Source organism: Astatotilapia calliptera, chromosome 7 (assembly GCF_964374335.1).
Source record: "Astatotilapia calliptera chromosome 7, fAstCal68.1, whole genome shotgun sequence".
NCBI classification, from domain to species: Eukaryota; Metazoa; Chordata; class Actinopteri; order Cichliformes; family Cichlidae; genus Astatotilapia; species Astatotilapia calliptera.
The window spans coordinates 52868241-52893009 of NC_137428.1; the positions used below are offsets into that span (position 1 = coordinate 52868241).

The following is a 24769-nucleotide window of genomic DNA, read 5'->3' on the forward strand; positions in this document are numbered from 1 at the left end:
TAAGTTTATGTTTTTGGAAAGTTAGAATTCCATTTTATTCATCTTGAGAGTTTTTATTCAACTCTCAAATGGCAAGGTGAGAACAGCAGGGAGGTCATTAAGCTAGCTTACAGGAAATATAAATATATCAGTGTTTCTACCCTTTAGTACCTAGAAATGTTAAAAATGTATCCATTTTGCCTGTTGACCTAACAAACCGGTTACGGCTTACAGTGGCAGCGAAACGCAAGAAACTGAGAACAAAAAACAAAAAAAAGAGACAACAATTACACACAAGACACACTTTACAACATATTAAAAACATTAAAGCAGTGTGAGCCACATATAACGGTAAAATAGTTCTGCTGTAAGACAATGTGCAAACAGTGACATCTTCTCTCATTACATAACATCAAATGGCCCATGTAGGACTGTAATTAAGAAATAAAAATAGCTAGTTGTCATACCAATATATCCATGAGTGTAAGTGTTTTGAACTCAATCTGTTATGTGTCAGAGTTGATGTACTGTTTAAAGCAGATTCTGCTGCATTGAGTAGGCCATTAAAAGGTATCAGTAACTTATCCACATTCAATTTCAGCATTTCACAGCATTTGAGTGGCTTTATTACCCAATTCTTGGAATGAATGGGCTGGTTTGTAATTTTTCTGAGGTAAGATTTCTTAATGGAGTGCTTTTATTCTTAAAGAGAACCTGTTCTGCTGATTTCCAGCTCCATATTCATATTTTTGGACTCTACACGAGTAGCTTTGCATGATTCACAGTTCAAAATAATCCCAGTTTATCTCACAGCTGGCCTTTGTGCCACACCTCAGTTCATCCACTGTATGAAACAAGACGTTTTAGTGTTTCTCCCTTTAAACCAAGTAGTCAGCGCTAGAGCCGTCCGCCTGAGATGGCTGTATAAAGAATATCCCTTCTGACATCACAGAGAGGCCAGAGAAAAAAAAAACTGTTTGAAACCAAGTGTTTAACTGATTTCAAACAAGTGAAGCCTGAGCTTTTTCCATCCATCAATGTAACAGCGCACACCTGAAGGTAAATAAGGAAAAGCATAACAGGTCCACTTTCAATAAAAGACATGTTTCAGGTGCCGAATAAAAACTGAAGGCACAGGTTAGAAACCCTGTCACACAAAAACACCTTTAAGAGAGGAAATATATTTTGCATTTTAATATTTTGCCACATCAGTGCATTGCTATGAATCTGTAAAGTAGAGTTACAGTGCAAGAAACCTAATAACTAAATAAATACATAAATAAAACCCTTAAGTGTTACCCAGCTGGCATTCACAGTGGCATTCAAGCTACAGACCAAATGTCTTCTCAGTGCTTACACAAAAACATTTAGCACAACATTAAAACATTTACACACACACACACACATATCTCTGAACTTCTCCGTGTCCCAGTAGAATGACAATCTGTTGTTGCAGTTGTCTGTTATTAAATAAGGAGTTATTCAAGTTTGTTGAGTTTGGCATTTGCCATAGCTAATAAAAAAAAAGTGCTCAGAGGCAGCAAGAATGAAACTATATTACGTCTTACAACTATTGCAATGCGTTCAAGTTGTTGTTTTGGCTTTTCCCTGGTCTTCCACCTTTTTAATGGCTGCCTGAATCTTTTCCTGGTCTCCCAGCAGTTGTCGAGGTTTCACCGGCTTGAGGTTTTCATCCAGCTCGAGCAGCACAGGTATCCCTGTAGGTAAAGTCACGCTGGCAATGTCCTCATCTGATATACCTGGAGAAAGGAGGAGTAATATTCATCCAATACAAGCCATTCACAATAGGGCTGTTCGATATAACGATATATATCGGATGACGATATAAAAACGTCTATCGTTTCATTTTACGCTATCGTTTGTTTCGTGGTGTTGCAAAATAAACTGTTTACGGCAATATTTTTTCATCATTTTGATGGTCACTGTAGTGGTTATATTAATTTCTTGAAGTTCTCTCTTACTCTTATATTTAATATAACCACACTACTGACGGGCAAGCGCCTGTTTTATGCGTTGTGGTTAGCAACAACGACGGTAACACCATAGCGTGTCCGCTTGTTTATGTTCCACATAAACCTTTCACAATAAAGCTCAAGATCCTGTTGAGACTTTTCAAAATAAACTGAATCACGTGAAAGAGCAGATTATTTACGGATGAGAAGTAAAAAAGAGCCGCCAGGTGCTAAAAAATAAACCTTAGACTCAAACGTTAGAACAAGCTTTCCCCTGCAGCACGCCGTGTAATAAATACTCACAAAGAAAACGGCGGCCGTTACAACTTATGTCTAAAAATGTATAGTTTCATGCATAGGTTAAAACACTCGACACCAGCTACATGACGCACAGCTGGAAACACTTCCCGTAAGACGAACTGCCCGAGATTCACAGAATTTACAGAAAATGTTACATTTTTGTGATTTATATTGTTATCGGACGATAGAATTCTTATATCGGGATATGAGATTTTGGTCATATCGCACAGCCCTAATTCACAACCATGACCAATTACAGTTTGCAGTCTTTTAGTTTGAATCACTGCTAGAGAATGAGATCATATTCAGCAAAGCTGTAATGTTAGTCTGCTCCAGCCTGCATGTATCCTCTGCTTCCTGTAATTATCTACAGGTACGGTAACACCCAATATGTGTCAAGTTACAGAGCGGGCAGTACAAGCAGGTTGATAAAAGGTCATAGTCACTGCAAATGTAACACAAACTCAGTGGCCTTTCGACAAGAGGTCGACCACTTTCCAATTCTGGAAGTGAAATAGGTCCTTTCCAATTCATTGACTCTGATGACCAGAAGCAGAAGACTGTAGAGTTCAGAGGCAGCTGCTGATTTCAACTACAGTATTGCAGGAATGCATTCACCCTACAGAGACAAAGTCTCAGCGAGCATTGTTTATGGCAGGTTATGGTAGCATACCTTCCAGGTGTTTCAGCAGGGCCCTGCAGCTGTTTCCATGAGCAGAAATGAGGGCAGTCTTGCCCTTCCTTATCACTGGCACCACAGTGCTGTCCCAGTATGGCAGCAGCCTGTCCAACACCTCCTTCAGGCTCTCAGCTCGGGGAAGCTTCTCCTTCGAGACATCACATGTGGTGTATCTACGGTCATTGTAGATTTCATGGAAGTAAGGGTGGGATTCATCAATCGGGGGTGGAGTGATGTCATAGCTCCTTCTCCACAGCTTCACTTTTTCCTCTCCATGTTGCTGAGCCATTTCTGCCCGGTTGAGTCCAATCAGAGAGCCGTAGTGTCGTTCGTTAAGCCTCCAGGACTTGACAACAGGGACCCATTCCTGACCCATAGCCTCAATCACCAGCCATGCTGTCTGGATCGAGCGGCTAAGTATGGACGTGAACACGATGTCAAACTTGTATCCCTGCTCCTTCAAGAGCCTTCCACAGTCCTGGGCCTCCTTCACCCCATTCTCACTCAGCTTCTGGTCCACCCAGCTGCAGAATCGGTTCTCTTTATTCCAGGCCCCTTCTCCATGTCTCAGCAGAAACAGTTTGTACTTGGACATCCGGAGAGTTTGCTGCAGGCACCTGCACAAATTCAACAGAAATTAACAAAGAGGCAATGTAGAGAGCAAAGTAAAGATTTGACACAGATGCAAAAAGGATCTGTGTCCAGCTTGAGATGTACATCCTAATGAATCACACGTTTGTGGAGCAGGGACCTCTTTTAGAGAGAGCCAGCAAAAGGTCACAGGTTGTTTTTAGCCGGCTGAGAGTTAGCTACAGCAGATGCACTCATTAACCCTTACTCTTTATTTGCTGAAGATAAAACAACAATTAACGATAGCTAGCCAGCATATAAGCACTTTTTTGTCATGTTGCTGTAAAGCTTTAAAGCTAACCTCAAAGGATGGGCGACGATACCTAAAAGAGCCCTAACCCTGCCTGTTATGGCCGCTTAAACCGACATAAAGAGAGGATTAATATATTTAAAAACAGAACTGTAAACTTTGAGGTTTCTCATCCCAAACTGATGGGAACATTGTAAAAAACGTCGTCTTACCACGTTAGAATATTATATCCGGCTAAATGTAGCTGGTACACCCGTTAATGTTGACAGCAGTACACCACAGGCCAAGCACGGTAGCGTCCCCTGGACGTTGTCGATTGACAGTCCAGCCGTCCAATAGGAACGTCGAATATCACACACAGGCGGTACTACTGCTAAACGTTATGTCTATATAAGGAGCAGCTGCAAGCGTCAGACTCGTTCACTGTGGATAGAGAAGCTGGGAGAAGGCGTTGCCTGTGTCACAACCGTAGACGTGTTTCGATTACCGTGTGAAAAAACAGACCAAATTTAAAATTACTCAAGAGCAACGACATTGTTCTTTGGTCTATCCGGTTCTTCAAGCTCTATTATATAAAGTAAGCCAGCCTACTGGGAAGCTGTTATGGTTCAGTCTGGATTTTGCTAAGAAGTGTAAGTTGTCCTCTGCAGGTTGCAGCCAGGGACAGATTATGAAAAATACAGGCACTGGGTACAGATGGATAAAAGCCCTCCCTGCTCATCCTACAGGGCAGACACACCTACAATGAGGAAGTTGAAATTTGTATTTATTTTGTGCATTCACCTATACATCATATAGGTGTTTTCCATTATCTGACATCTCTGTATGCTAGATGTTTTTTTGTTTTGATTTTTGCATTTTAGTCTTTTTGTCATAATTGTGTGTTTCAATGTTGTTTCTTCACATAGTTTTTGTTACTTTTCCTGTCATTTTGCTTCTTTTTGGTGCCTTTTTCTCATTGTCAATAATAATAATAACATATACTTTATTAATCCTCATGGGGAAATCCCTGTCTGCATTTAACCCATTCACTCTGTGAAGCAGTCGGCAGCCTTTGGGCGCCCGGGGAGCAGTGTGTAGGGACGGTATCTTGCTCAGGGGTACCTCAGGGTAGTCGTTCAGTGGATTTGATTCATGGGTATTAATTTGACTCCTGAAACAGTGTCTGATAATGGTTAATTTGACCAAAAATTATTAGCCATATCTCAACTCGTGTTCCAAAATGTAATGACTTAGCTTTTTGGGACCAAACAATTAATGTCCCTGATCTGTTTCCTGTTGTTGATAAGCAAAATGCTTATCAACATTTGTATAGGCCCTTTAACACTCTCTGTCCACGTCATTAGATGTAAATGTTTGACTGCTTTTGAATGCAAATATTTAATAAACACATCAGATGGCAGCAACTCAGTATGTAGTATGTATGTATGAGTATGCAGACATGGTAAAGATGACCTGCTGAAGTTCAAACAAAGAGAAAGGTGACATAAATTATAATGTGGCATCCTCTGTACACCACCACAGTGGATTCTAATTTAAACAGTAAAGTTGTGATTAATGTGCAGACTTTTCACTTTGATTGATAAATGGTTTTAACAAAACTTTAACTAATTTTGACTGGCTAACAAAATTTTAAATACAAGGGCTGTTTTTAACATTCAGATTAAAACTGTTTGCAGTCATTGACTGCCTAAAGTCTAGAAGCCATTGACATCACCGTATGCTGCATTTCCTTCAATTCATTTGCTTCAATGGCAGTTGAAACAATCGAGTTTCTTTGCAACAGGAAACAGTTGCTTTTGCAGTATGCTTTGGTAATTTTCCATTTCCACTGTGATGAGTTTTTTTTTTTTGCTGCATTTGACTGAGTCTGAGCAGAGGGTACAACACAACTTTGCTAAGTTGAATTCATTCAACTTAGCACGGAATCAACTTTAAATCAGAATCAGAATCGTGTTTATTGGCCAAGTATATGTGCAGACACAGATGGAGGCTCTCAAGCACAGCAATGTAAATCACACGCACACATAAACACACACAACACACACACACAAACACACACACACACATTACACATGCATACACATACATACACAAAGCTGTGTAAACCAGCTATAAATAACCAATCTAAACTTATATACATAGAATACAGAAATGAAGTGGAATGAATACTACAGAATGTGCATAAGGTGCAGTTTCAGTGGGAGCAATGTGACAATGACCGCAGTGTAGAACTGGATCAGCAGCTTCTTGGAGGTGCAGTCATTAGTGTAGAGGGAGAACAGTAGTGGTGAGAGGACACATCCTTGAGGGGCACCAATACTGAGAATAAATAAATGTAAATGGCCTGTATTTATATAGCGCTTTTACTAGTCCCTAAGGACCCCAAAGCGCTTTACATATCCAGTCATCCACCCATTCACACACACATTCACAGGGAGTTTGGAGGAGAGATGTTCAGGCAAAAGCTGAACTAAAGTCCACAAACAGGACCCTGGCATAAGTTCCCAGGTCGAGGTGTTGCAGGATGTAATGCAGCCCCATGTTTACTGCATCATCCACCGACCTGGACCCTCTGCAAACTGCAGAGGGTCCAGCTGGTGGCCTGTAATGTCCTTCAGATGGGCTAACACCAGTCGTTCGAAGGATTTCATGACCAAAGACGTCAAGGCGACAGGTCTGTAGTCATTCTGTCCTGTGATGGATCTTTATGCACTCTATTACTTCCAGTCTGATGGAAAAACATAGAATTTGTTCCAATTTCTTTAGTTGGCCTGGCACAGGACCTGAGACATCCATCTGTACAGAGGAAGTCAGGAGCAAAGTACAACAGTGAGTGCCTACAGCCACCCGTACGGTGGACTCTGTCATTTTTTCTAGCTGCATTTCAGCCAGTGGTGTTGGGGATCTTCTCAACATTGAAGGAATAAGAAATGCAGATTTTGAACTGCCATAAATGTCACCTAGAAAGCATCTCATTGAGAACAGGCTCAACATTATTGAAGCAGCATAGGATCAACATTGACAGAGAACAGATCAAAAGTCAGCCAACATCCAAAGAAGAGCTTTGAATGTCCTACAAGCGGAATAAGTGTTACCAATGACTATTTAAAGAAATTAGAGGAAAAGATTTTTGCACATCATTGCATATTAGATTAGATTAGATTAGATAGAACTTTATTAATCCCTCGGGTGGGTTCCTCTGGGAAATTCGATTTCCAAAAAAGCACAGCACCGACAGAAGTTACAGAGTTACAGAATATTATATATATATATATATATATATATACACACACACACACACACACACACATATATATAAATACAGAGACAATATAAATAAAATATATGAAGGGGATAAATAGAATAAATAGGAATAAAAATAAAAATAAAAATACAAGTGAATTGCACATTTCAAGTATTGAGTCTATTGCACTGTTGACTATTTACAAAAAGTATTGCACAAGGTATTGTACAGTGAGGTGAAGAGGCACTACAGCTTAGTTGTTCCCCCCTCCTTTGTCCTCCTGTTTTCCCTCCCTCTCCCCTCCAGAGAGGAGTTAAACAGTCTGATGACGTGTGGGACAAAGGAGTTTTTAAGTCTGTTAGTTCTTGTCTTTGGGAGAAGCAACCTGTCACTGAACAGACTCTTCTGGTTGTTAATGGCCGTGTGCAGAGGATGTCTGGCATTGTCCATAATGTCCATCAGTTTCTTTAATGTCCTTTTCTCTGCCACTGTCACCAGAGTGTCCAGCTTCATGCCGACCACAGAGCTAGCCCTCCTGATCAGTTTCTCCAGCCTGGATGAGTCCTTCTTTGCTGTGCTGCTCCCCCAGCACACCACAGCATAGAAAAGTACTCCAGCAACCACCGACTGGTAAAACATCCTCAGGAGCTTCCTGCAGATGTTAAAAGACCTCAGCCTCCTGAGGAAGTACAGTCGGCTTTGGGCTTTTTTATACAGGTGCTCTGTGTTGCATGCATATGAATAAAAATGTATTTTTAAATGTATTTTTAAAGAAAAAATAAGCATTTGATGAAGTTTGGATGCGATCATGCTGACCTTGGGTTCTTTTCTATTGTTAATGACTGATGCAAATTGTTGGGTGTGACGCATGAACTCGGAGAGGAGCCTTAGAGTTTGAGAACCATTAGGCTAATACAATTTCCAGAAAACCTTGTTAAAAATTATGAGTTGCACGTGACGTCTTTTTAACACTACAATAAATTCTGGATAAAGCAAATGTCTAACATATCAATTCACTATTCTGAAGTTTATGTTGATAAACACACAGACTATAAGCGTGATTCATTCTTAAACAGTACTGAAAGGAGAACAATGATTTCTGCTTAATGTTAAAGAGATTTTATTATTTGATTGATTATGACAATGCTTTGCTCATTAGTTTAATTAATACCACATTCATACAAGGACTTCATGAACAGTTGACTCCAGCATTAGCTGCCCCTGGAATGTGCATTCACGGTCTTAATCAGTTCAGTATAGCAAAAGAGCACAAGCTTTTTCAGACAACATGGGCAGAACATAAGCAGGACACATGAAAGATTTCTTGTCATATGCTCATCTGGTTTTCTGTAAATATGGGCGATTTTTTAAATAAATAAACAAAGTCAAAAAGCAGGGCGATATTATTGAAGTGACACAGGCAATCAATATTAATTCAGATATAGGCTAAAAAACTAAAAAAGCAATGTAGTGCTCTAATATGTTTAATACACATTTTTTCATTATGGGAAAAATATATATTAAGAGACAATTGTCCTAAAGACACTACTGATGCCTCACTACTGTCTGTATATTCACAACATGAGCTGTGTCAGAATTATAATCATTATAAAGTTAATGCAGTTGTTGCATCCACCTGTTTCTTAACAGACATCTTAACCCAGATATTCATTTTAAATCTATTGTCCAGCATTGAACAGCTTCTTTCTGCCCTCCATACCAGACATGGCATCCACGTTCTTACGCCAGTCAGTCACTTCCTCTTTCTGCAGGGTGATAGTACAGTTAGTGCAGTTAAATTCATACTGAGGTGGGGATACATGCTTTTTAATAGCAAACACTGCAGGTATGTCTTTATTTTCATTGCACTAAATCTTAGTGCCTAGCACACTGTTGAACTTTGTAGCACTTCACATGCACTAGTTTCAAAGGCAGAATATGGGCATACTTTAATAGTGTATTTACATTGTTGTTTACATTCGGGACTCTTAAAAAATAGTGTGAATTAACATATATATTGCTCCACTTACCTTCTCCTCCTCTTTCTTCACAGTCTTGAGGTTGGCCTTGAAGTCCACAGACTCTTTGACCTTGGAGCCCAGCAGAGCTCCCAGCATTGCATCAGCAGACACCCTCACCCTCCTCAGATTGGGTCTCTTCATCTTGCCTTTCAAGTCAAAGATCTTTTGAGACAGATCCTGTATCTTTTTTCCAACACAGATTTTTTTTTAAAACAAACAAAAAAACCCATCCTCAGGATTAATTTATTGAACTTTTTATTGTCCGTATGCATCCTATAAGATTGTACTTAAAATACTTGGTTGGTTATTTGCAAATAATACTTACCTCCTTGTCATTTTTTGTCACCTTAAGAGCAATATCATAGCGCTCCTCATCAACCACGTCAATCTTCTGATGTAGCTGCTTGCAAAAATTCTGTGAATAGAAGATTTAAGTGTATTAGACCTGATGTGAAAACAAGTTTTTATCTAATTGGTTTTAATAATTTAATGGGAAAAACTGACAAGAAACGATACAAAGAGACACTGGAACATATATATGTGCAATGCCTTGGTGATAAAATACAAAATAAAGTCATCTATATAAGTTTGTTTGATCCACAGATTGATATAAACAGTCTGTGTGAGTAGTTTTCACTGGGAATACTTTCTAATGGTCATAATGGTAAACTGTTGACATTGAGGTCTGTGGATTCTTCTGCTAAAGCGAGGCATTGCTTGAATTGCTGTTGAGGTTTTAAAATGTCATTTTCCAATGCCCTCAGTACCACAAACTAAATTATAAACACAGTAACTGAATTTGTGTGCCAGCAAAATTCTTGGTTATAGATATCACAAGACCTTAGAAAATAAATTATCAGTAATTCCTTGTGGCCAGATATTACCCAAAGTAGGTGGGAAAAAATGACCAGAGTTTTTATAGTTTCCTGATTTTATGTCAATTTTTGTTATGCCACAATCCAAAAAAAGTTCCTGCTATTTGACACATGTACCTGTAGTTCCTGCAAAGACAGACCGGATATTTGGAGGTCTGGCACTCTCTCAGCAAGGATCCTCTCTCGTTCATCTTTTTTGAATTGTTTTTCGTTCTCCAGCATAGTCATGGCCTTCTTTAGCAGTTTTGTCTGGTGCACATACAGGATGACACCTCAGTCAAACACACAGTATATGGTTTACAGTGCTTCAAGAATATGAATTCCTAAGATTAATACACAATTAGACAAAAGATACCTTCAAGAACAGCCTGCGAGATGCAGAGATTTTTGGCTTTGGTTTCTGGAAAAGAAGACAATGTTCATTTTATTCATTTGGCCTTGAATGTATTGAATGAATTGTTGTCAAATGCTCAGTTTTGCACTTATTTTCATTATTTTTTAATATTTAGATTAGAGAATTCACTCATTAATGTCAGCATTCAAGACAGGGTTAAAGTGCTGAAGGCATAGCTGGTGTGTTGCCTAGTTTTAATCCAATCGATTAAGCCATCTCATTGACAACTAACATTACTGACAACTGAAATCAACTCACCGAAGGCCTGTAAAGTTTGGAGCAAGGATGCAAATAGGTGGAGAGGAGATGCTTTGGTTAGATTAGAATCTCACATAGCAAATGCTAACGTGTATTGAAACTTAAAGGTTATACGTACGCTTCAGACATGGTTGCAGTCTTGTGTTCCCCCTCGTTTAATCTGCAAATATAAGAAAAACAAAGTTAGAACAACATCTGTATTTTTTTTTCCAGAAGGATACTTTTCACATTTCAGCCCATTGACTGTTGTAGCTACTGTGGGTTGGGTATACATAGAAGGCGACATAAACAGTGTATGACATTGTCAAAAGGTCAAACGTGTGACTTAAAAAAATCCTCACTCAAACAAATCCAAAAAAGGTTACAATAACCTGGCAGGTTATTTCTGAAAAAAGGAAACATACACAAAGACTAAAGAGGAGAAGATTTGTAAAAGTAAAACACATAAATCAAATGGACACTGTTGTGTGTTAGTCATAACTTCAACTCGGACATCTGTGAGAAGCCACAGATCTTAGATTTAGAAAAAAAAAACAGTCCCCTCTTTGACTCACAAGTATATTTGTCGTTTTAATAAAAAATATGAAACCTGGTCTTAGTAAATGACAACATAATATCATAACGTAAATACTGTTTTAGAGTAAAAATTATTATATCCGTTTTTAAAAATACTGATAAATTCAGAATGGCAAGAACAGTTTGAATATATTGCAACACATGTTTTTTATTTCCTTATCCCTTGATTCTCCTGTATTTCAAAATAAAATCCTTACCTTCTACAGCAGGTGACAAACACTCACAGGCGTCTTTTTCTGAGACTAGAAGGAAAGAAAGAGGGTAGATATATAGATTCCAGTGCTCATGTGAGTGGCTCACTAAAATAGATCCTCAGTCCACACCATTCTTGCACTGCGTCTCTCATATAACATATGTAAGAGGTGTGAAAGTTCTTGCAGGGATTGTCCGTCTGTGATTTCCTTAGTGGCTACATGCTAAGGAGGGGAGTGAAGTTTGAAGGAGCTTTAGTCCACTGTTATATGTGTTTAGTTACAGTTGATCCCATTTCCAATCCAAAGTGGACATTTAGGTAAACAGTTTAAAACAAGAATGCCAGAATTTCTATCTGGTATTGGAGCCAATAAACCAAAGACATATAACTTTACACCCCCAGCAAAAACATTAACAAACAAAGAGGGGATACTTTTGCATTTGTTTTAAGATGTCTCTAATAACCAATGCATTTCGATCATCTAAGAAATAACATGGTCTCTCATGGTAACAGCTAACTCACTAGCAGGTGGTAGTTTATCAGGGACAAGCAGCATTTCTCCACAATCTGCACTCTATTATGAAGCTCAGGGCATTGTGTAGATTTCAAAGAATTATGCTGCCATCACAAGGCTGCAGAGAAGAACTGCTGCAAACAGTCGCATGCATCACTAATACACAGCGGTCAATAGAAAAACAATATGATTTAAGCATATTCGAATGAGCATTATGTTACAATAAACTACTGCCTTAAAACAACAGTCTGAACATCAAAACCTATGAGAAGTGAACTTTGGATGAACTTTTGGCTTTCGTGTGATTGTTACCTTGACCTCTACTATCAACTTAATATGGGGCAGCATTCTTCTACAGCAGGGCAATGCATCCCAATGCATGGCAAAAATAGCAGTAGAAACACCAAGAACCCCAGGCTCTGAGTCTGGCCTCCACATTCTTCAGATCCCAAACCAAATGAATATCTACAAGATCTGCCAGAGCACACTTCATCATCGGTGGCCCCAGCAAAACTCAAGCCAACCCACAGGATCCAAAGGAACCACTGCAAGTGCTCTGGTTCCAGACATCACAGGATAGTCTAGTGGTGTTGTGTCCATGCCCTGATAGGTCAGAGCAACACAATACTAGTAAGGTGTTAATAATGATGTAGCTGATCGCTTTTCTAACTGAAGAAAAGCTTTAACTAAGTTTAAAAAGTCAGCAAGTGTTGTTATTCCAGGAGTCACTTGGTTTTAAGTCTTTGTCTTTCTTGCAGTTCACAAAACAAGATAATATACAGATAACAAATAGTGTAAAGAAATCCATCCATTTTCTTACATTCATGTTCGACCACATGTTTGCTTCCATATTTTCTAAAATAATAACACATTTAAATATCGTCTAAGTTATTCATATGAAATTTACTTTAAAATCTCCTGATGCATTCCAGGAAAATAAATCTCCAAAAGTTGATTTTGTTCATCTGGACGTAGCGTTTTCTGGGAGAAATGTTTTCGTCACTCATCCAGGTGACTTCTTCAGTCTCTTCTTCTCAGACTGAAGAAGTCACCTGGATGAGTGACGAAAACATTTCTCCCAGAAAACGCTACGTCCAGATGAACAGAATCAACTTTTGGAGAGTTACTTTAAAATCATTGCTGGAAGTTAACACTTTGCTTTTGAAATAGTTCTATGTTTATGATAATTGAATTCTCTGCCTGACAGTGTTGCTCAGCAAACAGAGATGTTGCTGCAGAGTGCTAGTAAGTGGATCTGGACCTGAAAAGCTGAAGCTGCATCTTTTTGCTGAATAGCCTCTGTTCCTACGGTAACTATTATTATGGGTTGTTTAGATTCCCCATTGGCACATTTGTTACAGTACACTGTACTTTTCTCATGCTTTTAAACTGTCCTAGACTTTTAACAAACCATCTGTGTTTTTAGCACACACACACACACACACACACACACACACACACACACACACACACACACACACACACACACACACACACACACACACACGCACACACACTTTAATAAATACATACATAAAAAAAACATCCAGCAAAAATGATTTTAATTGTTACTTTAACAGATTAATTTGTGGTTAGGAAATAATATCTCTTTTACTGGCATTCAACCTCACGATTGAGCAACACCCCATTTTTGACATGTAACCAATTTATTATTGTTCCAACTATAATTTAGAGTCTACAATGTCTGTTATTTTGAGTGTCATTATATCAGAATAATAGCTGTTTGGCTCCAAACTAATAAGATGTCCATAATTTACAGATGTGTTTTGTCTTGATTTAAACCAGCTGAATAATGCAACCTTTGAGTCACATTTAAAATTCCCATGGGTTACTGAGGAAAAGGCCACAATCTCACAGCCAAATTGTTTCCAATTAGCTCCCAGCTTTCTGTTGATCTTGCACACCACAATTTTTAAAAGTACAGAGGCCAAAATAAATAGAGACACTGTACGGTGCTATTCCAAAGTCTGGGAGAGAATAGTTGGAACGGCAAAGATATTTTATGTCACACATGAAAGCATTTGCTCAGGATTATACATTTGCAGAATTTTCTGAATCATTAGCTAATACCAATTTCACAGAATCTGTTGTTTCATATTGTTTAACTGCAGGCTGTAAACCTGCAGTATTACAGTTTTGTTTCAGTCTCACCTCTTTCAAAGCACTATTTTTGGCTGCTTTTATTTCCCTCGGGAATAAGACCACAATGAAGACTTAAACCAGAATTCAAGGAAGGTGAATATAGGGAATATTGCTGTATATTAAGTCATACTGGAACCTATGAAGTCAGGACCAAGTTTTCAAAAAGGGGCTTTATGCTTCTATTATATGTGGTTAAGTTGTTAGAGCCGTGCTGCCACTTGGAGGTAGCATTTATTAATTTTGCCTTCATAACAGAGTAATTTTACAGTAACCTTTAAAACATTTCGAAAAACCCTTTTCTGTCTATTCTCCTTTTTGACATTTAATTTTTTTTTTATTTATTTACCTATGGACTATATAAATAGAATAGAATAATTCTTTAATTGTCCCACAAGGGGAAATTTGGTTGTATTAGCAGCAAAAAAGCACATATACAAACAGAACAGGACACAGAACAGAAACACAATTTTTACATATTTTACATCTTGGACAATAGTTACCAAAGCAGAGTACTGTACAGTTATACAAATTAGAGTACAGATAAGTGGAAAACCCAGGTTGTAGTGTGCAAACAGAGCAGGATACTGAAAGATGTTTAAATAGTTAATGTTACGGTCGCTGACCTCTAGTGGCTCTCCCTCTGTAGAAGAGTTTTTTTTCTCCTTTTCTTGTGTTGCAGGTCTGCCTCATGAGCCACAGCTGAGGTGTGTTCCAGCTCGTCAGCCACGGCATATAGTCTGCCATCCTAAACTGCCACACCCCTGCCACTTCCCCCATTTTTGCCAGAGCTGTGAGCTATAGTGTTTTGGGCAGCGGGCCTTTGTGTGTGTGTGTGTGTGTGTGTGTGTGTGTGTGTGTGTGTGTGTGTGTGTGTGTGTGTGTGTGTGTGTGTGTGTGTGTGTGTGTGTGTGTGTGTGTGTGTGTGTGTGTGTGTGTGTGTGTGTGTGTGTGTGTGTGTGTGTGTGTGAGTGAGTGAGTGAGTGAGAGAGAACTTAAGCTCTGTGAAACTTTGGTTTTCTTTCTTTTATTGTAAGCAAAGGTGTGCCCTTATTGCCATTTTTGTTTCAACTGTTTTCTCCTGTTTTTGGTTAGACAGGGAGCTCAGCCATTGTATTTTGTTTTGGTTAGAGAGTACTTGGGGCCCGTTCTTCGTACCTCGCTAAGTAAGTTAGCTGGATTTGATTGTTGACGATTTCGCGTGATCCTGGATCGTTCGGTTCCCCGAAGTTCATCCGGGACTTGCTGTCATAGCAACAGAGCCGTAAGCGTAAACCTGCTCGGGAGCAGGTTTACTTTATGTAAACAGGATTAGATCGCGGCCACGCAGGTATGTCCGCTTCATTTATACGAAAGCAACAGCGATATTCCACCACTGTTTCACCATAAATAAATAACATCAATGTAACCAAAGATAATGCAGCACTTGATCCTTTTATTGATGTCACACAGATACATACAGGTCATTTCCTAAAAAAGGGAAATGTACTATTAACATTCTATTACATGTATGTGATTATTACAGATGTAAGTCATATTTCAGAGTAGTAATTGTAAATTACTTCGTGTAATCAAGATGAGAGACCACGGCTATAAAAGCGAAGGTGGATTTGGGAAGACTGTCGCAGCCATGTCCTGTCCGTTTACGCGAGCAAGTACGAACCATGGCTATGCTTTCGCTCCTTACTTAGACCCCCAAAATGGCGGATCGGGCCAAAATCCTTTCCACGCCCACCCCCGTGACATCACGCTCCAAAGCCCGGACAGACAGGATCCTTTAGCTCAACGCGACAGTGTGCTAATTGAGAGATATCGATTTTCCCGTGAGGGTATTATTTACTTAACCAACTTGTTGACGAGGGGGTGCAGGACCACCACCTGTCTTTTTTTGCTCTGCCCTTTTCTTGGTTGCTGTTATGAACAAACAAACAGATTATTCCAGGGTCTCTTTCCAAGAGACGAAAAGCAATATAAGTGATAAATATTACCATTCTGTAGAATATTCTTATATTTCACTTTTACTTGTTCCCATGTTCTAGTGGGTCCTGTTGTGGCTCTAATGTGAAAGGGGATATAATATAACATATTATAATATAATGTAATGTAATATAATATTGGATAATATAGTGTGATATGATAAATCTACCCTACCGCCTACTGGTGTTGGCCAGAGGGGCCGATGGCGCGATATGGCAGCCTCGCTTCTGTCAGTCTGTCCCAGGGCAGCTGTGGCTACAACTGTAGCTGCCTCCACCAGTGTGTGAATGTGAGAGTGACTGAATAGTGGCATTGTCATGCGCTTTGGGTGCCTTGAAAAGCGCTATATAAATCCACTCCATTATTATTGTTATTATTAAATTACTTACGAGTTTAATTTGTCAGCAACTTTCTGCCAGCCCTCTCTCCTTGCTTTTGCAGCCTTTGCAGTGTTCCCTTGCGTTTTAATTAAACTCTGAAACTCCTGAAATCCCTCACTCAAGAGTTCTTGCTCTGCTGCCGAAAAATACCGAGCGCGCTCCTTCGACATTTTCGCCGACCAATCAGAGGGTTGCCGATCAATGTTTCTACTATCGATGCGTAGCCCCTTTTACGACACCCAGTGATCTCACATTACTTCATCCAGCTGTACTAATCGTCAACAGCAGGTGTGTTCGGAGAACCGGATTAGCGAGCTCACGGTTAGCGCGATGATTTGGTCTTGGATGTGTCATTTGATCTTGGATGTAGTAAGCGACGTACGAAGAACGGGCCCTTGGTTTGATTTTTAGCTAAAAGGGGGGTTTTGTTTGTTGTTTTGGCCTTGGAGACCCTGAAGAAAAGAGCTTCCCTGTGTTTATTTTTACTGTAGTAGTTTTGGGCAATAAATCAAGTTCAATGACATCTATTCTCCAGTAGTTCATGTTTTCTCTTTCACTTTGTGTTACCCCTCACCCCAGTCAGCACTTCGTTTTTAAGTGGGGCGTAACAGTTAACAATATTTAGAATAATCAGAAAAGTACAGATTGTGTATTGTACCTGTGCATTAAAAAGTAGGCATGTAACTTCCAATAAGTTAGTGTATATGTAAACTGAGAAAAGTAATGTGCAAGTTATAACAGCAGAAGTTGTTACAGCGCTGATGTAAACATCTATGTTTGTTGGGAGCAGTTTTGATTGTAGTCTGACAGCTCAGGGAGGAAGGACCTGTGGAAACGCTCCTTCATGCATCTAGGATGCAGCAGTCTGTCACTGAAGGAGCTCTGCAGTTCAACAGAGTTTTACCAGACGGATTTGGAGGAGGAACTCTGTCAGAGCAGCTTCTCTCTCCTCTTCAGTTGATCACTTTCCCCCTGCTAACACAATATAATCTGAATGGGGGAAAAATGCATCAAGAGTGATGCATTTCTTATTTAAAATATTAAATATAATTCTTATATATGATTCTTACACGCAACATGACTTTTCTCACATTACAGGATACTATACACATATATTATGTTATTATGTTTAAATATTGTAAACAATATTTACAAATGTGATGCTGGGACGGATGCAAATATAGTAAATTCTCTGCATGTTTAGCACAGCTGGGCTGTATGCTGAGTATTGGTGATATGATGTTTATATACCCACCCCACACATTAATTGTCCTGTTAAAGCAGATCAATGAATTTGAGCATTTTACTCAAAGCTTTTTATTTTTCAGTTTCTCTGTTGTAATATAGAGGTGGATAGACATACATGGAAGACAACAGTGTTTAATTTGCTCTTAGTGGATAACATTATGAAAGGACAAGACAGTGCTCTGCTCTATGTTAGTGACAGTAGTAGCAATAACTGTGTATCCACTGCACTGGATATTGATCAGGAATCTGTCCCTATGATGCCAGACAGTTCGCTTAGATGCACCTCAAAACTGCATGCATGAGTCAGTGAGTATGACAGACAAGCACTAATGACTATTTGACAGGCAGTCAATCCATTTTATAGTGTTGTACTAACGACTAACTACTGAACGAGTGTCTAAAATAGAGTCTTGTCTGTGCTGCTGCTACTGTTTGTTCACCAAGAGAAGAATTTAATGTTGTGCAATGCATCACTACAATTTTCGAATAGAAGACAGTTAAACTTAATTTCTTGGCTCAGAATTTTGGGTGTCCACCTGTTAGTGGATGTGACAGGAAGTATTTAAAGAAGTTATTAAACTTATGTCAGGTCAGTCACATTCACATTATACCAGAGTCAGATCAGATCCAGCTGTTAAGAAGTCAAACAGCAGGGAGAAATCAACTAAGAGTGTTGTCATGTATTTGCTCTGCAGCTTTATTTATCAAACTAACGTGTCCATCTATAGTGCCACTATCGAAAATACTTTCCTACAGCGTAGTTTCTAGTGGGCACAGCTGATACACATCACAATTGCTTTATTAGGGTTTTAAAATCTCATTGCAAAAAGTCAGAAATAGTATATTTAGTGCACATCATCTGCAAGTTGTGATAGCACATTACAGGAACAGCTTGGAGTTAGAACAACACCAAAGGTTTGTCCTGCTTTATTTAGGGGAATTGAGAAATGAGGACAGGTGCTCGTCAGGGCTGGTGGTAAACTGAGCCAGTGTAGAGTTCAGTTTGCATCAGTGTTGTAACCGGGAGTTATGTTCACTCAAAAGGCTGCAACTCACATCCTCACACAAGGATTGGTAGACAGCAAACAATTAAATAAGAATGCTGAAGTGCAAGTCTGAGATAGTTAAATGCTATATTTAGACTCTTAATATTTGTTTTGAAGTAGTATCTCACTGATTTAGTGGTACAGTAACGTTGAGAGTGGTACACTAAAGTTCAAAGTGGTCCTTAGCACAGAAAAAGCTCCAAAATCCTTCATCCTGCACTTCATATAATGTGATCAGTGGGATATTTTCCGTAAACTCTCTTTGCCTGGCCGACCAGAATAAAAACCTCTACATTTACATTTACTTCCACTTTCTAATGATGTGCATATCAGGCTAGCAGACAGTGTGCTGGTCGCATGAATTGCTGCGATCTTCACCACACTTAAAATGTTTATTTACTTTCCATAATCACAAAATTTCCCTGTCCTCATTTTAGGTTCTCAGTGCATTAGTTGTAGAAAGTGAGAATTAAAACGACCTTTTTGTTAGATTTTTTATTGAGGTTTATAATAATAATCCTCCCACTGTCTCTTTGAGTTTTTATTTAATATGTTTTATGTATCTTTGCCATCGTGCACCACCTAATCTACAATCGTACTGCATTTGCTACATTAAATTTCTGTCGAGTTAGGGAAAATTGCAACCCTGTGTGTTTTTTCATCTTGCAAATCATTTTTTTTTTTGTAATATTTGAATGAAATAGTTAAAAATCGGAATGAAAAGAGCTTTACTCCAATTTCTCACTCAGTTAACAGACTCTTTTCCCCCCAACTCTGCAGGTGCTGATGTGTGGCAACGGTATGTGCTATAACAACTTCTGTGGCTTTAAAAAAAAGTACGTAAAAGATGTAAAAGAAAAAGTACAGTGGCAGGTTTCTGCATCAGAAGTTTATTGTTATTATAATTATTGTTGTTGTTATTATGATGATGATAGTATTTTACAGAGATTTTAAGATAAAGAATAAAAGCAAAATCTGCTGTTTTCTGACTGTGGTGAACATACAAACCAGATAAAACTTCAACAAAGTGCAATTTGTGTATTTGTAAAACATACTTTTTCACTCCAATTAATATTTTTGCAAGTCTTTTAACACACTGACACTAAAACATACACTTTGTAGTTACTCATTGTGCACCGTGACATTAAGATTTTATTTTAAGTGCTGTCCAAAACGTGAATCTATTGTCCGGCATCAAACAGCTTCTTCCTGCCCTCCATACCAGACATGGCCTCCACATTCTTACGCCAATCAGTCACCTCCTCTTTCTGTTCACAGGAAGAAAATAATTCTTAGTGAAATGTTTCCCTAAAATAACCCTGAAATCATTTGAGCAATACTATCAACTTGTTGTAACTCGAATGTAACCATTATTTCAGATTAAACACTTTAAGCCAAGGGGTCAAGTTACCTGAAGTGATCTTAACACACTGACTGTGGCACTTACCTTCTCCTCCTCTTTCTTCACTGTCTTCAGGTTTGCCTTAAAGTCCACAGACTCTTTGACCTTGGATCCCAGCAGAGCACCCAACATGGCGTCAGCTGAGATCTTCACCCTCTTGAGAGCAGGCCGCTTCATCTTTCCTTTTAAGTCAAAGACTTTTTGAGAAAGATTTTCAATCTGCAGGAAACACATTAAAATGATAAGAATGAACTATGCTGTTGTGCAGAACCTGTTTCTAAATAATGATAACATTTGAGATATAATGACAAAAAAGGACAAGTAAAACATGTAATGTTAAGAAAGCCATTTCTGAAGGTCATAAAGAATGAAAAACCTCCTTGTTGTTTTTGGCAACTTTCACTTCACTATCATACCGTTCTTCGTCTACCACATCAATCTTTTGGTGCAGTTCTTTGCACAGAGCCTACATAAACAGAACAATATCAAATTGTTAAACAGAAGAGCATGAGCAAAAAAGATTCCTGCTCATTCCAGTGTCATAAATTACCAAAAATAAGATGGAGAAAACAGCACACATGAAAATGGTGTATATGCATGGCATCTGTACACATTAGAGAGTTACTTATGTGTGGGGCATTTCCACTGTGTTATTTCAGTGATGCTTCTGCAGTGACCTGCACATACCTGAAGGTCCTGCAGAGACAAACCAGACAGCTGAAGTGGAGGGACTCTCTCCCTCAAAGTCGTCTCTCTCTTCAGCTTCTTTTGCTCCTTTTCATCCTCCAACATCACAGTTGCTGTTTTCAGCAGCTTGGTCTAAGTTGTAGAAAATGCACGTAATGACTCAAATAACTGATAATAAATAACTAATATGGACTCCTGAATGAACAGCTTTCTAGTTTTGCTATGCATATTTCATCTGTTTTAGTAAAAACAAAGAAGAAAATACCTTAAGGGCAAGTCTGCGGGCTGCAGAAATCTTTGATTTTCTCTACAAATAAAAAGTAGACAAAAATACATTTTTTCAAATAATAATGTTAAACAACTGTTTAACTTCTTTGGAGATGTTAAGAACTTAGAAGAACTCACAGATCTGTGGTGGGTATGATGGTGTGGAAAAGGATAAGAAATAACAAGAGTTTGTTTCTACATGTTAAAAATATTTTTTAAATGCCTGTGGAAAAAAATGTCACTTACGCTTCAGCCATGGTTGACTTTTGTCTGTAAAATAATTAATACTGAAGTGAGAAAATCTACTTTTGGTAAAAAGGTTGTAAGAGAAGCATTATTAGCAGCGTATGAATGCATGATCACAGTATTATAACGTTTTAACAAGCTTCTAGGCTATGGTTTAATTTTGTAAACTATTTTCACTAGCCTGTTTTTTATACTTCTTCGCATGCTGTCACATCTTTTTACCGAGACAAGTCAAAGTAATCCAGACCTTGGACTGCTTTTTTTTTAAAAATATAAATGTTATGAAAGTTAAAAGTTTTAAATTGCCAACACTGCATGCTTGAGGGTCACAGATACTTTGAATGATATTCCTTTTTTAGTCCCGTTTGATAAAACCCAGATCAGAATAAAAATATAAATCTTTTAATCAGTTTAATTTAATTTTTAAAATGATAGATCTACAAAGATGGATTTTTGTAGAAAATGTATATAGCTGCTACAAATGAATAAAAGACACATTAACATCGAAATTACTTAAATTAGTTTAAACACATTGATGTGACCCAAGATTAGATATAAATGTGGCCAGTATTCTTATAAATATTGAACTTGTGAAAATACTATATTTCTTATACATTTTTTCATGATAGCTTTGTGTGTGTCATAATCTAATAAGGCACCTGTCAGTAATAACATCATAATAGAAAAAGAAACCCTTAACCTACACTACCATCACTCATACACATATATTAAACATACCTTTTTTAATCTCTGCAGAACACCCAGTTGGTGTGATCAGTCTCTGTCTTTAAATGACTGCAAGAAAACTCAAGTCAAATTTAATGACTCCTATTGCCTTCTCTGAGTGGCCAACCCAAAATAGCCTCCTCTATCCTGACAGCCAGTATATTGCATATCACTACACTTCTATCCCCCAGCAGTAGAAATATGTCAACACTGAGCCATTATCACTGATGAATACTTGTTAATCTACACTGTGCGCTTATCTTGAGCCACCTCTCGTTTTTTTGCATTTTGCTTAAAGGAGCCTGATCTTTTTGTAATGTTTTCAAAAGTGGTCTTACGCAGCAGTTCTCTGAGCTTTCTGAAGGTCTGTTTGTCAAAGTGTTTCTTTGAATATTGGCTGCTTTTTCACTCATTCTCAGTCGTGGCCATTTTCAGAAGAATGTTTGTTTGTTAATTTCTTTGATAATCATTAATGATTCAAGAATATACCAGGTAATTAACTCAAGGAATGAACCAACGCTGTGTCTACAGATGACAGGCTGCTTAGCAGATGATCTGCTCACATTTCTTTAGTTGAATCTACAAAACCTACAAAAGATAACGCACGCATTTCACAGGTGTTGTAGTATTTTTGCACCAGCAAAGTGATTCCCAAAAAGTATTAGCTGAAAACTTGTTAAATCCCAGCATGATGTGCAGTGTGCATTACAAATAAAAAGGAAATTGGACATGTAGAGAACAAAATAAGGATTGGCAGTCTTAAAAACAGTAGATGAACAGTACCTGAAAGTCATGTCCTTATGAAATAGAAAACAATCCGACAAAGACCTGACACGGGACCAGAGAGATACGTCTGGCCCTTAAGTTGGTATATCAGCTGTTCACTGAGGTCTCATGAGAAAGTGCATCAGTTGAAGGGTGGCTGTCAAAAAGCAATTCTTAAGGAAGTGAAACAGGAAGAAAAGGCTGAGGCCAAACTGCACCAGAACTGGATTGAAAATCAACGAAAACTCTCACGAATCCACATTTGAAATTTTTGGTTCAAATCATCATCAGTATGTACAGAGGTGGTCAGGAGAGAGGTAAACCAATAAGTGTGTACAGCCATCTGTAAAATACGATGGAGGCTCTGTCATGGTTTGGGGACGCATTTAAGGCAGTGGTGTTAGAGAGCTTTAAAAATTGATGGAGTCATGAAAACAGAAAAGTACCATCAGATTTACCTACCATGCAATACCACGTAGAAAGCATTTGAGGCAACGCTTCATTTCAATGATCCCCAACACACTACCAATGCAGTAAAAGCATACCTGGATAGAAAAACACACAGTGGAGTCACGAGCTGGCCTCCCCAGAGCCTGGACATCAACAGTGTTGAAGTAGTCTGGGATCATCTTAACAGAGAGTGGAATGAAAGGCAGCCAACATCGAAAACAGAGATTTAAATGCCCTTTAAGAAATCTGTAAAACTATTCCTGGAGACTACTTAAAGAAATTACCAAGAGTGTTCAGGTTGTGTTTAAGATTAAAGGTCAATATTTGGTCAGTACCACATCTACTTTCAAGCCAATTAAAATTGTACAAACTGCTTTCCCTTATATGCTGTATTTCCATGTATGTTTGCACACACCTGTCAGTAATTCACTTCACCGATTTCCCATTTTCCAGGCAAAAATACAAAAAATTTAAAAATAGGAAAAAAATGAAAATCTATTTTAAAAAAAGGCAAAATCACTTATACAGGCACATTTGTTTAATTGGCATCACACATACTGCAGATATTGGAATAGCGATAAACAATTAAAAACACTTTGAAAGGAAAAATCAAAATCCAGATAATCTGGATTTTCTTTAGTGCAGTTTTAATGTGCAAATATTAGAATTTATTACATAATTTGTAGGGGTGCAACGATACACAAAATTCACGGTTCGGTTCGATACTTTGGTGTCACCGTTCAATATTTTTTCGATACAAAAAAATGTTCATGCTTTTTTAATTTGTCATTTATTAATATTATAAATATATATTTTAACTCAAATTTAAATTTAATGTTGCTGAAACAACAAAGGGATAAAATAATAAATCTATCTGATCGAGAAATCACTCATCTTTGGAAAAGAGAGTTTATTACAGAGAAATGGCTCTTTCCGAAATAAAAGCTATACTACTCTTCTTCTGGGCTATATTCTCAGCAGCATATTAAACATATCAGGTCCCCATAAGGAGAATCATGTGCTAACGGCTGTCTAAATGACTCTGGTAAAGTTTGTAGCATGCGTGCTTGTTGTTTTTGTCTGCTTCCACTTGTCTTTGCACTAGGATGATGTCAGCGTAAATGTGCAGTCATATTCATTTTGTTCCCACTAGTGCTGTCAGCGTTAATCTGAAATGACGTTAACGCAACAACACGGCAAATCTCCGTCAACGAGCTACCCCTGATCGCCCTGTGCGTGGGGCTGGACGGCGTCAACACGTTAACGAGCTAACTGCGCTAATGCAGTAGTTCCCACCAATGAGCATTGCGTGGCACATCCGACATACTGTTTTACTTTTGTCCATGACGCGCTTACCTTCAGGGTCATACTTCACATGAAGACCAAAATAGTTCCAAAGGCCAGATCTGAATGAGGGTGGGGGAGGTTCAATTCGCCATGTTGCAAGGAGCTTAGCTTCTGTCATGCTAGTTTGTGCTGCGCTCAGTGGATCTGCGCTTGACAGTGCAGCCTAGGCGGAGTAGTCG

General features: G+C 38.5%; 3 protein-coding genes and 1 long non-coding RNA gene across 7 annotated transcripts; 1 reads left to right on the top strand and 3 right to left on the bottom strand.

Moving 5' to 3' along the window:
- Nucleotides 1–4182, bottom strand: bpgm (2,3-bisphosphoglycerate mutase). Of its 2 annotated transcripts, none has more exons than XM_026175421.2 (3): nucleotides 4024–4182; nucleotides 2926–3548; nucleotides 1–1739 (listed from the first exon to the last, which is right to left on the bottom strand). In XM_026175421.2, exons 2-3 carry the CDS (start codon nucleotides 3524–3526, stop codon nucleotides 1564–1566), a joined length of 777 nt encoding a protein of 258 aa, XP_026031206.1. In that variant the 5' UTR covers nucleotides 3527–3548; nucleotides 4024–4182; the 3' UTR covers nucleotides 1–1563. The 2 variants fall into 2 exon arrangements, with proteins under 2 accessions (XP_026031206.1, XP_080159956.1); XM_080303830.1 differs by lacking the exon at nucleotides 4024–4182 and adding an exon at nucleotides 3863–3991.
- A 3979-nt stretch (nucleotides 4183–8161) lies between these two features.
- LOC113026529 (troponin I, slow skeletal muscle-like) lies at nucleotides 8162–16578 on the bottom strand. Its single transcript, XM_080303832.1, has 8 exons — nucleotides 16416–16578; nucleotides 11380–11424; nucleotides 10725–10766; nucleotides 10310–10354; nucleotides 10072–10203; nucleotides 9405–9494; nucleotides 9089–9262; nucleotides 8162–8824 (listed from the first exon to the last, which is right to left on the bottom strand). The coding sequence occupies exons 5-8, from the start codon at nucleotides 10180–10182 to the stop codon at nucleotides 8738–8740; spliced, it is 462 nt and encodes a 153-aa protein (XP_080159958.1). The 5' UTR covers nucleotides 10183–10203; nucleotides 10310–10354; nucleotides 10725–10766; nucleotides 11380–11424; nucleotides 16416–16578; the 3' UTR covers nucleotides 8162–8737.
- A 60-nt stretch (nucleotides 16579–16638) lies between these two features.
- Nucleotides 16639–20481, top strand: LOC113026532 (uncharacterized). The gene is made up of 3 exons (XR_003272932.2): nucleotides 16639–16727; nucleotides 19481–19536; nucleotides 20178–20481. It is a non-coding gene; the product is annotated as an uncharacterized LOC113026532 (long non-coding RNA).
- On the bottom strand, nucleotides 19575–24713 carry tnni4b.2 (troponin I4b, tandem duplicate 2). Of its 3 annotated transcripts, XM_080303834.1 has the most exons (7): nucleotides 24600–24713; nucleotides 22041–23338; nucleotides 21055–21326; nucleotides 20790–20921; nucleotides 20479–20568; nucleotides 20148–20321; nucleotides 19575–19968 (listed from the first exon to the last, which is right to left on the bottom strand). In XM_080303834.1, the coding sequence occupies exons 4-7, from the start codon at nucleotides 20892–20894 to the stop codon at nucleotides 19882–19884; spliced, it is 456 nt and encodes a 151-aa protein (XP_080159960.1). In that variant the 5' UTR covers nucleotides 20895–20921; nucleotides 21055–21326; nucleotides 22041–23338; nucleotides 24600–24713; the 3' UTR covers nucleotides 19575–19881. The 3 variants fall into 3 exon arrangements, with proteins under 3 accessions (XP_080159960.1, XP_080159959.1, XP_080159961.1); XM_080303833.1 differs by lacking the exon at nucleotides 24600–24713 and having other exon boundaries at nucleotides 22041–23970; XM_080303835.1 differs by lacking the exons at nucleotides 20479–20568; nucleotides 24600–24713 and having other exon boundaries at nucleotides 22041–23972.
- Between the last annotated feature and the right edge of the window lie 56 nt (nucleotides 24714–24769).

Bases quoted from the DNA above. Each gene is read 5' to 3' on its own strand.
- bpgm (XM_026175421.2), bottom strand. From the start codon at position 3,526: ATGTCCAAGTACAAACTGTTTCTGCTGAGACATGGAGAAGGGGCCTGG. The intron at 1,740-2,925 runs GTATGCTACCAT...TCCTTTCTCCAG, and splicing joins CCTGCTGAAACACCTGGAAG to GTATATCAGATGAGGACATT.
- LOC113026529 (XM_080303832.1), bottom strand. From the start codon at position 10,182: ATGACTATGCTGGAGAACGAAAAACAATTCAAAAAAGATGAACGAGAG. The intron at 9,495-10,071 runs GTACATGTGTCA...TTCTATTCACAG, and splicing joins TGTCTTTGCAGGAACTACAG to AATTTTTGCAAGCAGCTACA. The intron at 8,825-9,088 runs GTAAGTGGAGCA...ATCACCCTGCAG, and splicing joins TGAAGAAAGAGGAGGAGAAG to AAAGAGGAAGTGACTGACTG.
- tnni4b.2 (XM_080303834.1), bottom strand. From the start codon at position 20,894: ATGTTGGAGGATGAAAAGGAGCAAAAGAAGCTGAAGAGAGAGACGACT. The intron at 20,322-20,478 runs GTTTTTCATTCT...TGTTTCCTGCAG, and splicing joins TTGCCAAAAACAACAAGGAG to ATTGAAAATCTTTCTCAAAA. The intron at 19,969-20,147 runs GTAAGTGCCACA...TCCTGTGAACAG, and splicing joins TGAAGAAAGAGGAGGAGAAG to AAAGAGGAGGTGACTGATTG.